This window comes from Girardinichthys multiradiatus, chromosome 2, assembly GCF_021462225.1.
Source record: "Girardinichthys multiradiatus isolate DD_20200921_A chromosome 2, DD_fGirMul_XY1, whole genome shotgun sequence".
NCBI classification, from domain to species: domain Eukaryota; kingdom Metazoa; phylum Chordata; class Actinopteri; order Cyprinodontiformes; family Goodeidae; genus Girardinichthys; species Girardinichthys multiradiatus.
The window spans coordinates 8,914,650-8,927,315 of record NC_061795.1 but is presented as its reverse complement, the minus strand read 5'-3'; the positions used below and the strand labels follow the sequence as shown (position 1 = coordinate 8,927,315).

Genomic DNA, 12,666 nt, shown 5'->3' with positions numbered 1-12,666 from the left:
ACAGACTGCCATGCTTAAGTGAGAAGGCTCCCCTGTACCAAGATGTTGGCAGCATTGGCTGCTGTTGCTCCACTGAACAACAGCAGTCAATCTACGTGCTCATATCTATGTATCTAAACCTATGATACATACACAGGCGTAAATCCGGTTAACACATTGACTTACCACTGACTGACGCCTAAATGAAATCTGCGCCTAGCTTAAATGTTGAAATATGGTACTGCCTGGGTCCTTGTTTCAGGCACATGGGTCACAGACTCCACCATCCACCGTCTGAGTCAGCCAACAACCCAGGTCAGCCTGGAACAGTTCATCCAATCACTCCACAGAACCCATTGAAGTCTGAAAATGTGTCATCACTCAGCCTTGACCTCTGACTGTACTATGCAATTGTCACTGTATTTTCTATTAATCAGCCAACTAGTTGGATTTTAGCTGGACTCTTCGACAGCTTCCTCTGTGTTTATGATTCAACTAGAATGAAATGAGGTTAACTGATTCTTTTGAGCTCTGGAAATGGCATTTTGTTAGAAGATGAAGTATTGAAAGCTGTTTGTAATGGTTATATATGCATCTGATCGTTCTGACCAGAATTCTAAAAGCTGTGAAATATCACTGAAGAAAATAAAACCACATTTTGTCAAACTAAGCATTCATGTCATTTGTATGAACTTTTGGCCTTCACTTGAGATAAAAAGAATACAGGGACTTTGTAGGCATTGAAACCCATTTGATGTTCATCACCTGGGTTTATCTTTATGGAATTTGTTGACATTAAAAAAACAACCATTTGGTATAAATTATCTGACTGAGTGAAATGCAATAAAGTTTATCAAAACATATTTACACTGCTTTGCAAATGCATTCATACCCCTTGAACCTTTTAACATTTGTCACATTACAACCAAAACTGTCAGTTTAACATGGATCTGAAGTGGAATTAAAATGATGTGTGTTTAAAAAATTCTTCACAAATAGAGACCTGAAATGTGTGCTGTCCATATGGGTTCAGTCCCTCTGAGTCAATACTTAGTAGAAACAGCTTTGTAAATCTGGAGAGAAATTATTTCCCCTTTCTTATTTGGAAAATAGCTCAAGCTTAACTTCGACCCTACCAAGACATGGTTGTTCCTCTAAACTGACATGGAGAACAGTGATCTGAGAAGCAGGAAAGAGGTCCATGGTATCTCTGGAGGGGCTGCAGAGATACACAGGTCAGGTGGAGGAATATGTTGACAGTACTCCTGTTAGTCCTGTTACTTCTGTTAGTCATGTTCTTCACAGATCTGACCTTTATGGAAGGGAGGCAGGAAGAAAGCAGTTGTTGACAGGAAGCCAAAGAGGTTATTTATGCAGTTTGCCACAAGCGAACAAGTGGGAGAAGGTGCTCTGATAAACAAAATTAAACTTTTTGGCTTTCACATCATCTGGTGACACATGGTGGTAGCATCCGAGTTGATGGGAAGATGGATGGAGCTAAATCCAAGACAATCCTGGAAGAAAACCTTTTAGAGGCTGCAGAAGACTTGAGGCTGAGGTGGACGTTCACTTTCCAGCAGAAAAACGACCTGTTGGAAGGTGAACATACAGCTAGAAATACAATGAGGGCACTGTGGCTCAGTAGGAAGAATAGTCTGTAATCTGAAAGTTGTGGGCTCGATTCCAGCTTTGTCTAGGCACATGTTGATGTGCCACTGGGCACGATGGTGCTTATCAGTGTATGTGTTTGTGAGTGCAAATGGATGACTGTGGCTCTAGTGTAAAGCGCTTTGAGTGGTTGTTAAAACTAGCAAAGCACTATACAAGGTTCAGTCCGTTTATAATGGAATGGTCTAGGTCAAAGAATATTCATGTGTTAAAATGGGATAGTCAAAGTCTATCCTAGTCTATCCTAAATCTAACTGAGAATCTGTGGCAGGACTTGAAAATGAATGTTCACAGATGATCTCCATTCAATCTGACTGAGTTTGTGCTGCTTTGCAAAGAACTGGCAAGAAAGTCCCTTACAAAGCCGCAGCTGTAGCCACAGCAAAAGGTGGTTCTGTAAAGAATTGACTCAGGGCGCTGAATACAAATATACACCACACTGCTTATTTGTGAAAAACTTTGAAAACCATGTATCATTTTTGTCTCTACTCCACAATTGTCCACTGCTGTGTTGGTCTAACACATAAAATCTCAGTAAATGTTTGTGGTTGTAATGAGACAGTGGTGAAACTTTGAAGAGGTAGAGGATCTCCTGAGATCTGACTGAAAGAAAAAAAAAACATAGAAATGCTGATGACTAACTTAGCAATATCTAGTCATCAATATGTTTGAATTTCTGAATAATTGCCTCATAAATGACAAGTCCAGTATGTTCTCAGTCAAGTATTGAGTGAGTTAACCGGCCAGAGCAAATGTCCGGGTCAGTATCTGGGCCAGAGGTTAGGGTTAGTCCATATTAGGCCTGGGAGGCCACTTCAGGGCCTGGAGAGGTTAAGAAACCCCCTCACTGTCTTTATCATGGTTCCCATGGTCAAGCTCTGGGTGGGGTGTTAAGCTGCTGATCAGTAGGCCTCAGGGGCAACCAGCAAAGTCGAAGCCAGAGCTTCCCATGTTGTTGAGTAAAAGCATTGCAGGAAATTTACTTCAAAAGTAATACCATAAAGAAGAGCACTTTAAAAGTGCTTCTGAAGCAGGCTTTTCTGTCTTAGCTTTGATAAGATGAAACAACATCATCCAGTGGCATGGGTTAGTTAGGAATAATGAATACAGCAAATACTGATTCAAGGAAGCCTGAATCAATAATATTAAATACTTTTTATTTTGAAGGGACAAAAGCACAATAATGAGGTAAAATATGCTTTGGGGGAATGATTCATGCACACTTTGCCATGTTTAAAGAGTCAAAGTCTGTCCTTTGGTAAGCTCCATGACTGTGCTGAAGGTAAAAGGTCCGATTCCGCTGTTGGATCAGTGACTACCAGATTCAAACTGCCAGTTTAGACAGCAGGGGGCAGCATATGCAGGGAAAAACATGAGGGAACAAAAACACTACAATACTTCAGTTTTTCACAGCATTTCAGAGTCAGTGCTAATTAACAATAAATGAAGCAATTGTGAGCAGAGAAAGTGCACAGGCTGAACACAGGATACTCATTTCTGAAATCTTTCCTCAACACACCGGGAACTGGGATTTTAGCTTAAAGGTATTTCAGGCCTGCAGGGGCGACGGCGCCGCAGCCGGGTCTCAAGGCCTCTGACACTGCAGAAAAGCTGTTCTCATGTAGCTTCCTGATGTGCTTCTTCAAGTCAAAGTTGCGGCAGAAGCCTTTGCCACAGGTTGTGCAGGTGAATGGCTTCTTGTCATTGTGTGTGTGCATGTGAAATGTCAAGTTGTAGATCTGGTGGAAGGCCTTGTTACAGATGGAGCACTTGTACTGCTTCTCCCCGCTATGCGTCAACTTATGGTTCTTGTAGTTTCCTGTAGAGAATTACAGCAGAATTTTACATTTCTCCCAAAATTTATTTGATCCAACACAAAGTAGATTAATATATAAAAAAAGTTCCAACATTTTAAATGATGAGACATATAGTGATGGGAAAGTTTCTTGACATAACTTCCCATCAAAACATTGTGTTCAAGACAGACTTAACACTTTAGCCAATGTGTATTTAACTTCCTGTTTCCAATAGACAAATAATTTTTTTCTGGCATCAGCTAGAACTGTTCAGCTGGGCAGCCTGTTGCTTACTTCAAGATGTTGGAGGTTAATACATTCCCATCTGCACCATACGGCTTTGCTCTGAAACCATTGTTGATCAGCAAAATCTGTCTCAAACCGATGTCGCTTTAACTACGCTCACACAGAGCCTAATGAAATCACTCAGATGATAATTTACCAAGGAATCATTTTAGACTAGAATCAGTAACTAATCAAGATGCAAAATGAAAAATGCTGGCAATACTGTTACTTGAATGTGAGGAGGCTGTAGTACTGCATGTTTAGACATACAGTAATGATCTTTGTGTGAAACGCTGAATATTTATTTAAATTTGATCATGTAGCTGTGCAGCACAGCAGGGGATGATCTTTACTACAGGACTGAAAACCAGGGAGAATCACGTAAATCTCAGGCTGAGTACTGTCTTGTTACAAGTCAAAAAATCAGTGGAATTTGCTAATTGTTAGAGTACTAACTAATGCTAGCTATTAGTAACAGAGGTTGATAACAATGTGTTTCTTTCTGTTTTTCCACTGGATATGTGGCAATGGTTTCCTGACAAGCTTACTGTCAGAAGGGCCAATGAATCGTTTACATCCACACCTTTCACTGTGTTGTATATTGATTACTGAACTCTACCACTGTCTAAAAATGTTTCATCAAACCTAAGCAGACTTCAATAATTTACCTATTATTAGTTGTAGAGCACATACAGATAAGCAGAAAATGGTTTACACCGCTGGCATATTTAGATTTAAAGCAATCTTTTTATTTGTTTCTTCTCCATTCTGGAGATAATGTTAAAGTGGCCGTGACACGCTTTTCCCACAAATGCAGAAATTGAAAGAAAACATCTTGATATTGAAAGAAATGGGCAGTAATTGAAATGATAAAAGACAATTGTGACACAGAATAGGTCTATTTTGATGTTAAATTTTGCAAGTCCAAAGTCACGCAAAAATGATGTCTATGGGGAAGTTTCCGGTCATTCACTGTATGAGTGTCAATTATAAACGGTTTATGTAGAAGCAGAGTTGCGTTACAAACAGCGTTAATATGGTGAAACGGTGCATTGCTGGTGATGACAGCAATACTATGACAGCAGCCGTTAGTCTGCACAACTTTCCTGAATCAAAGAGGATCAGAGCTGCCTGGATCAGAGCTGGAAAAATGAGGAGGGACAGATGGGCTGGTCCCACCAAGCACAGCCAGAAGACTTCTCTGCAAACTGCTTTGAACAAGAAACCTCTGATATGGTGAGAGTAATGGTGTCAGAGGTCAGGATATCTGACAGATGAAGGAGAATGTTGAAACAGAATCTATAGCCACGCTGTTCAGAACATCTGATGGGAAAAGATCTCTAAAGAAAAGGTTGTTGCTGCTGTTGCTAAATGGATCAAGGCTCAGCAGATAAGAGCACTTCCTTGTCATAAAAGTACATTTAAATATTGGTAGTTATTGTTAATAGTTAAAAGTCCCAAATTATAATTTTTATGAATAATAAAAATAAGATGAAATTATTATTATTATTAAAATAAGATAAATTACACACGCATACAAGATATTCAAATAAATGTTTCTCTAAAGATTCTGATATAAAGTTTAAAAAAAATGACACACCAGGTAGTGCCTTCAGATCTTCCCTTGTGTTTTCTGCTGCTGCTCCATGCTGCTCACTTCACCTCCAGTTGTTTCACTCATATACTGCAACCCTGGATTTACACTGTATCTGCTCCGGTCCGGTCCACTGCGAAGCCCGGAGGAGCTCCATACACAGATCGCTCAATATATATATATATATATATATATATATATATATATATATATATATATATATATATATATGTGTGTATATATATATACAGGGGTTGGACAATGAAACTGACAATGAAACTGAAACACCTGTCATTTTAGTGTGGGAGGTTTCATGGCTAAATTGGACCAGCCTGGTAGCCAGTCTTCATTGATTGCACATTGCACCAGTAGGAGCAGAGTGTGACGGTTCAATTAGCAGGGTAAGAGCACAGTTTTGCTCAAAATATTGAAATGCACACAACATTATGGGTGACATACCAGAGTTCAAAAGAGGACAAATTGTTGGTGCACGTCTTGCTGGCGCATCTGTGACTAAGACAGCAAGTCTTTGTGATGTATCAAGAGCCACGGTATCCAGGGTAATGTCAGCATACCACCAAGCAGGACGAACCACATCCAACAGGATTAACTGTGGATGCAAGAGGAAGCTGTCTGAAAGGGATGTTCGGGTGCTAACCCGGATTGTATCCAAAAAACATAAAACTACGGCTGCCCAAATCACAGCAGAATTAAATGTGCACCTCAACTCTCCTGTTTCCACCAGAACTGTCCGTCGGGAGCTCCACAAGGTTAATATACACGGCCAGGCTGCTATAGCCAAACCTTTGGTCACTCATGCCAATGCCAAACGTCAGTTTCAATGGTGTAAGGAGCGCAAATCTTGGTCTGTGGACAACGTGAAACATATATTGTTCTCTGATGAGTCCACCTTTAGTGTTTTCCCCACATCCGGGAGAGTTACGGTGTGGAGAAGCCCCAAAGAAGCGTACCACCCAGACTGTTGGATGCCCAGGGTGAAGCCTGGGGGTGGATCAGTGATGGTTGGGCTGCCATATCATGGCATTCCCTTGGCACAATACTTGTACTAGATGGGCGCGTCACTGCCAAGGACTACCGAACCATTCTTGAGGACCATGTGCATCCAATGGTTCAAACATTGTATCCTGAAGGCGGTGCCGTGTATCAGGATGACAATGCACAATACACACAGCAAGACTGGTGAAAGATTGGTTTGATGAACATGAAAGTGAAGTTGAACATCTCCCTTGGCCTGCACAGTCACCAGATCTAAATATTATTGAGCCACTTTGGGGTGTTTTGGAGGAACGAGTCAGGAAACGTTTTCTTCCACCAGTATCACGTAGTGACCTGGCCACTACCCTGCAAGAAGAATGGCTTAAAATCCCTCTGACCACTGTGCAGGACTTGTATATGTCATTCCCAAGACGAATTGACGCTGCATTGGCCTCAAAAGGCCAATACACCATACTAATAAATTATTGTGGTCTAAAACCAGGTGTTTCAGTTTCATTGTCCAACCCCTGTATATAAACCGGTCAGTCATCAATCAGTCAGTCTATATATATATATAAAGTGTGAACAATCAATCTGTTGAATCTAGTGATAAAATGTGGGCTTGGGTTTTCTCAGACAGGAATCATTAAACACTTTTTTTAGTGCTCTGAGAAAAAAGGCAACATTCAGAATGTTGATGCAGTAATTTAAAGGTCATTTAAAAGACATATTCCGGTTTGTGCATGACTGTTTTCCTAGCCTCTGTAATGTGTGTTTACTGCATGCTGCTGACAGCTGCTGTGAACTGGCATCCAGCCTGGATCTGGGAAAAGTCATTAGTCGACTGCGTGAAATGTTTGTATTACAGAATAATGCCCACGGATTGCTGCTATATTTATTCCTGCTCTCCAGGAGAGCCAATTAGGAGAAGCTTATTCCACAAGAAGTCCATTGGTTTGGGGTAAAGTATGACAAAAGAAACAGATTTATCACTGTGGCCCAGAGGTCTTTCCCAGATATGCAGAGCATGAAATGAAATGTGTAGAACAGCTCTACATCACAGGATTCAATCTTTTTTTCTGAACATTCTCACCTTTCTGGTGGAATCCTTTCCCACAGAACTCGCACACGAAGGGTTTGTATCCCGCGTGGATCCGTGTGTGCGTGTTGAGCGTGGAGCTCCGGTTGAAGGCTTTCCCACACTGGTTACACTTGTGAGGTTTTTCCTGTAAAACAACGGGAGAGATTTGTTTCAGTAAATGATTTTACGGCAGGGACAAAGCTCTTTAAAATGACCCAGCACATTCAAAGCAATACTACATTGATGTAAATAGATGTTTAGCAAGTAAAGATATTTATTTATGTGTTTTTTTTATGTTGTAATTTATTTACCTATTATCTTTAATTTGACTTGAGAGTGCAGAATATTTGCCATTTTATTTAACCAAATATAAAAGCATTTTCAGAGGGACTGGTTTGTTATATTGATCATATCTGCCTCACATGTTTAACTGTTGGTGCAGTCAAGCTAAGGTCACCAGCTAAAGAACAACATGTTACTGTAATAGACACAGGCAGCTGGAACTAACAGTCACCAATCACAGTTTATACTGTATTCAAGAATGTTTCAGCTAAAATAGGCCAAACATGGTTGGAGCATCATGTTTTGTTTTGACGGTTTTCCAGACCCAATAACAGATCCTGTCATTGGTCCGTTGGTTTAATGGAGACTGGTACAGATTTGTTAAACTTTCTTCTGAGTAAAATGAAGAGATGTTTTTCTCACTGTTCTATTTTCACTGGTGAACTCAAATCTGAGGCAGATCCAACATCTTAATGGATGTTGATATTTCTAATGATCTATTTAACTGTTTGTACTGTGAATGCCCTTGGTTGAATGGAGGCTTCCGTGCAGCTGAGTCCAAACTTTATTTAAAGTTCACCAAAAACACCTGACTTTTGACCTTTTATCATTACAGCCAGGTTCAATGATAAATGTAATGGTGAGAAAAATAATACAAAAATGTTTTTCATAAGCTGATGATTCACAAACTTCACACACAAACTCCAGGAACCTGTATAAGCAAGCACACACACACACACACACACATACACATACACACACACAGTAACACAGACAGTGTATGTTTTTTGTCAGTACAACGTTCATGAAATTATTTTTGTTCTGGTTTGGGTTAACTGTGGAGCTAAAGTACAGTTAGTGTAATATAATTAAAATGAAAATAAAGGATTTTTGGCTATAATAATAGTATTTTTTTTAAACCAGCACATTTTAACTGAATTTTATTCCTGAACATCCTTTGTCATACTCTGTTGTAAAATTACAAAACATGTACAATTTTAAAATTATGACAATTTATGACAAACGATCTTTGGATTTATTAAGAGTGCTAGTCTGAAGGTTTTAAAGATTGTTGGCCTAAATGTGGTCCAGTCTAATTACTGTTTGGTGTTGTAGCAGCCTGTCAGTGTACTTCTTTACATTGGATCCACTGTAATGTTGATGTAGAATGAAACACGGAATCCGCGGCCTAATTGTTGCCTGTTATTTTAACCAGAGTAATTTTACAGTGTAACTAACGTGCTGGACGGCGGGGGCGTCCCTCTTTTAAATTCGTTTATTTAAAAGTGTTTTTTAAACAACAGAACAAATATGCATAAAAAGGAAGAAATAAAATGAACAAATATTTCAAGTTTTATGTAACAAACTATAGAGCTAAGTAGCCTATTGATCGGCGGTGAAATCGCATTCAAAGGGTTAGATTGTACATGGTTCACACGGCGAACACGGCGGTCAGCTCAAAGTCTAGAGGTCAAATTTCATTTTATCCCGATACAAAAAAACTATTTTTATTCCTGTCTTCAAACGATATTTTGTTGGGGAAAAATGTTCATTGAGCTAAATTTACTGCGAACCCGGGCTTTCTGGCTCAATCTATGCTGCAAGGTAAAATATTCTTTCATAAATCATAATAATAAATAAAGTGCGTTTACAGACGGAGAACTGATTCGGCCCGCAAGTTATTAGTCAATAATTTTAGAACGAACCAAGCATATAATTTACATTTTTAACTCAGAATATTCAAACAGCAAATACATGTTTTTTGTGTGGGTGAAAAATAAATAAACAGTCTGACTTAAAGCGTTCTCGCACAATTACAAGCTTTCCAACAGGAGCCCCAGCTGGCAGCCAGCGGCCCCACCGCATGCAGCCTGAAGGCAGCAACCTGCAAAGCGGCCCTCGGGCTCACCTGGGTGTGGATGATCTTGTGTCGGCACAGAGTGCTGGCCTGACGGAACCCTTTCCCGCAAACTTTACAGATGAAGGGCCGCGCGCCGGTGTGCACGGGCATGTGGCGGGTCAGGTTGTAGTGCGCGTTAAACACCTGAGGGAGGAACCGCAAACATTGAGATGAGAACAGGAAAGAACAGTGACCTGCTGCCTAATTATTAGTGATGATGATGATAATGATAATAGAGATGCATGAAGTGAAAAAACGAATTTAATCCCCCTTTGGTCCTCTATTATTAAATAACTAATAAAAAGTTGTTGGAACGCAGAAGAATTACCATCAGTTCGTAAAACGGTGCAGCGGGTCGCTATTACCCTTCCTGTTTTTTTTTTACATCGAATCTGCGTTTGTTGTATTTTAAAAAATAATAAAACATACATAGAAAGACATAAAATCATTTTTCGCGTTTCTTATCGCAGGGGCTCTGTTCTGCCGTGCGAGTAGCAAATGAAAAAATCTCAGGGCATTTTTCTTAAAAAAAAACAACTTTCTGTTTATTTCCTTTTTGACTGTGTCCGAATGCAGGCCTAAATGTTGAAAACTGAAGGCCTTTTTGTATTTTTGGTTAACCACTCACTAAAAATAAAACATTTTAAATATTTAGACAAAAATAATCTTGTGGCTAGTTGTGAAAAGGCCATGAACACCTCCAGCAGTCTGAGCCCGCTCCCGGCTACGGCTCACCTTTCCGCAGACCTCACAGATGAACACTTTGGGCTTGCTGCCGGAACAGGATCCGTTTAGCCGGGCGGCTCCTGCCGCCGCCGGGGAGCCTTTAAACATCTTGTCCGTGAGCATTTGGTCCCTTTCCTTCATGTAGTGTTGGATCTGACTGGAAGAAAGTTGTTTGAAGGCCTGCACCCCGGACACCGAGAAGCGCTCCCCCACTTGCTGCTTGCTCTTCTCCGCTATGAGGGCTTTGTGTCGGGCGGTGAGGAGGTACGAGGCCATCGGGTGCAGGTTGACCAGGCCGGCCGACGGGGCGCAGGCCCCTCCGTCCCCAGCGCAGTTCAGGTAGCACATGGTGCCCACGGTGGAGAGCGAAGACTGGTTCACCACCCGCGGTCTGAAAAGTTTGTACTGGCCGCTGCTTTGGCTCACAACGGAGTCCTCCTGCTGGGTCCGGTAGTTCAACCCGAACCCCAAAATGTCAACGGGAGCCGGGAGGTGAGAGCCGTCCAAATGGCCCGGATCCAGCCCGCTGATGCTGAGTCGGTGGCCCGCCTCATACCCGAGCGGCACAAGCGGGATCATGCAGTGCAGTGAGGACGGACACATGTCGGGTTTCCCCATGGGAGCGGACTGGAACCAGGTGGGGAGCGGTATCGACCTGGGCTCCGGTGTCCTGGCCATAATCCGGTCGATGGAGAAGGCGAGGGGCTTGGTGCCGCCGCCGCCGGACGTCAGCATGTCTGAGCCCGCGGGCTGGCTCCCGGGGGTCGGGGGGGAGCCAAGGATCCCCGCTGGGCGGCAGAAAGAACCGTCCATCATGTTCGCATCAACCGCGCAAATACAACAACAACAAAGTAGTGGGAAGAAGCGAGGGGTCGGCTGCTCCTCACCGGCCCACAGGAAAGGGCATCTTCTGCCAGGGAAGCCCCCTCCTAATCACCGCCTCTGTTTTCACGCTTAATGATGGCAAAGCCAGCGGCCGCACCTCGCTCGATGGCTGCGTGCGGAGAGCCGAGACCTGCTGATCGTTACCGTCCAGGGAGTACAGGGAAAAAGTAGATCATTTGCTCAATTCTTCTTCGTCGATTCTGAATTCCGTGTCTCCCCAGGATAAGGAGGAGGAGGTTGGCACAACTCCTGCTCAACTGGAGGGAACTTGTTAAATCCCAGGTCCACTTGTGGCTGCGCGTGACATCATTTTAATATGTTTGTGGTCGCGAGGTCACGAGCTGTCTACTTTCATATCACATCAGGACTCTTCACGCGCGCGAGTTCAGGCGTGACACAAAGCTGGGAGCGCGTGGACCCGGGCCATCAAAATGGATTTCAAAGCGATCTGTGACGACTTCGAATCCCAGTTTCTGCGCCGCCTTTTACTGGAAGATGAGGAGCTGCAAACAAAACAACTTTTTATCCCCCAGTCCGCCACACAGATGACGTTTCTACGTACAGTTTAGGCTTTGACAAATTCCTAAAAGCGAGCAAGTTGAGACCGACCGCAACCCTCCCATCCTGCCACCGAGGAAGATCCACAGATTTCCCCGCAGAAACAAGAAGGAGGAGTAAGAAAATGACTGAAAAATCAGGCAAACACAAAGCGCAGAAAATAACGAGGGGACCAAAAGTTATAATTGCAATCAACACACAATACTACCTTTATTATTATTAGTAGTAGCAGTATAGTATTAGGCTTCGGTCATAATCGAGGCCGCTTCACCAACGAGTCTTGTTAATTTCTTCTTTCCGTTTGCGCTTCAGTTGTTTCAGTATATATATATATATATATATATATATATATATATATGTATGTATGTATATATGAGGACACTTGTTTAGAGCCAACGATATTAATCGTCATTAGTTATTCTAATAACAGCAATTTAAACAAATCCTACAGAATGTTGAAATGACAGATTTCAGAAATTTGCTACATATTTTATGTACACGTTTCTCTCAAGATAAATTGATTAACTTTTCTCTTTTGTTCATGAAATTCTTGATTGCCACTTTATTTTTATCCCAGAAGCATGACAGATTTTTTTTTTGCTGTAACAGTGGATGTGCTCCTTCTACCCTGCGTAAAAAGTGTTTATAATTTCTTTTACATTTGTTTTTAGAAAAATGTTTTGTTATCAATTATATTTATTTCATTTTGCAGGTTTTCTCTGTTAAATAAAGTGCATGAAAGCTAACAGAACCATAATTCTGCTACAAATAATAACAATAATGATAATATTAATTGTAATAATAATTGTAATAATAATATGCTTACAGACAATGAGGACAGGAAGGAAACCAATTGTAACAAACCGTTTCCTGAAATTCAAATTATAAATATTTCCTTTAAACATTTTTGGGTTTA

The 12,666-nt window shown here is 41.4% G+C and overlaps 1 protein-coding gene across 1 annotated transcript; it reads right to left on the bottom strand.

Annotated features, from left to right (window-relative positions):
• Nucleotides 1-3,185: 3,185 nt before the first annotated feature.
• fezf1 (FEZ family zinc finger 1) lies at nt 3,186-12,388 on the bottom strand. The gene is made up of 4 exons (XM_047389863.1): nt 10,317-12,388; nt 9,591-9,725; nt 7,412-7,544; nt 3,186-3,466 (listed from the first exon to the last, which is right to left on the bottom strand). The coding sequence occupies exons 1-4, from the start codon at nt 11,121-11,123 to the stop codon at nt 3,186-3,188; spliced, it is 1,356 nt and encodes a 451-aa protein (XP_047245819.1). The 5' UTR covers nt 11,124-12,388.
• Between the last annotated feature and the right edge of the window lie 278 nt (nt 12,389-12,666).

Coding starts and splice junctions, on each gene's coding strand:
- fezf1 (XM_047389863.1), bottom strand. CDS start 11,123: ATGATGGACGGTTCTTTCTGCCGCCCAGCGGGGATCCTTGGCTCCCCC. Junction 7,545..9,590: donor ACAAGATCATCCACACCCAG/GTGAGCCCGAGG, acceptor GTTGTTTTACAG/GAAAAACCTCACAAGTGTAA. Junction 3,467..7,411: donor GAAAGGATTCCACCAGAAAG/GTGAGAATGTTC, acceptor AATTCTCTACAG/GAAACTACAAGAACCATAAG.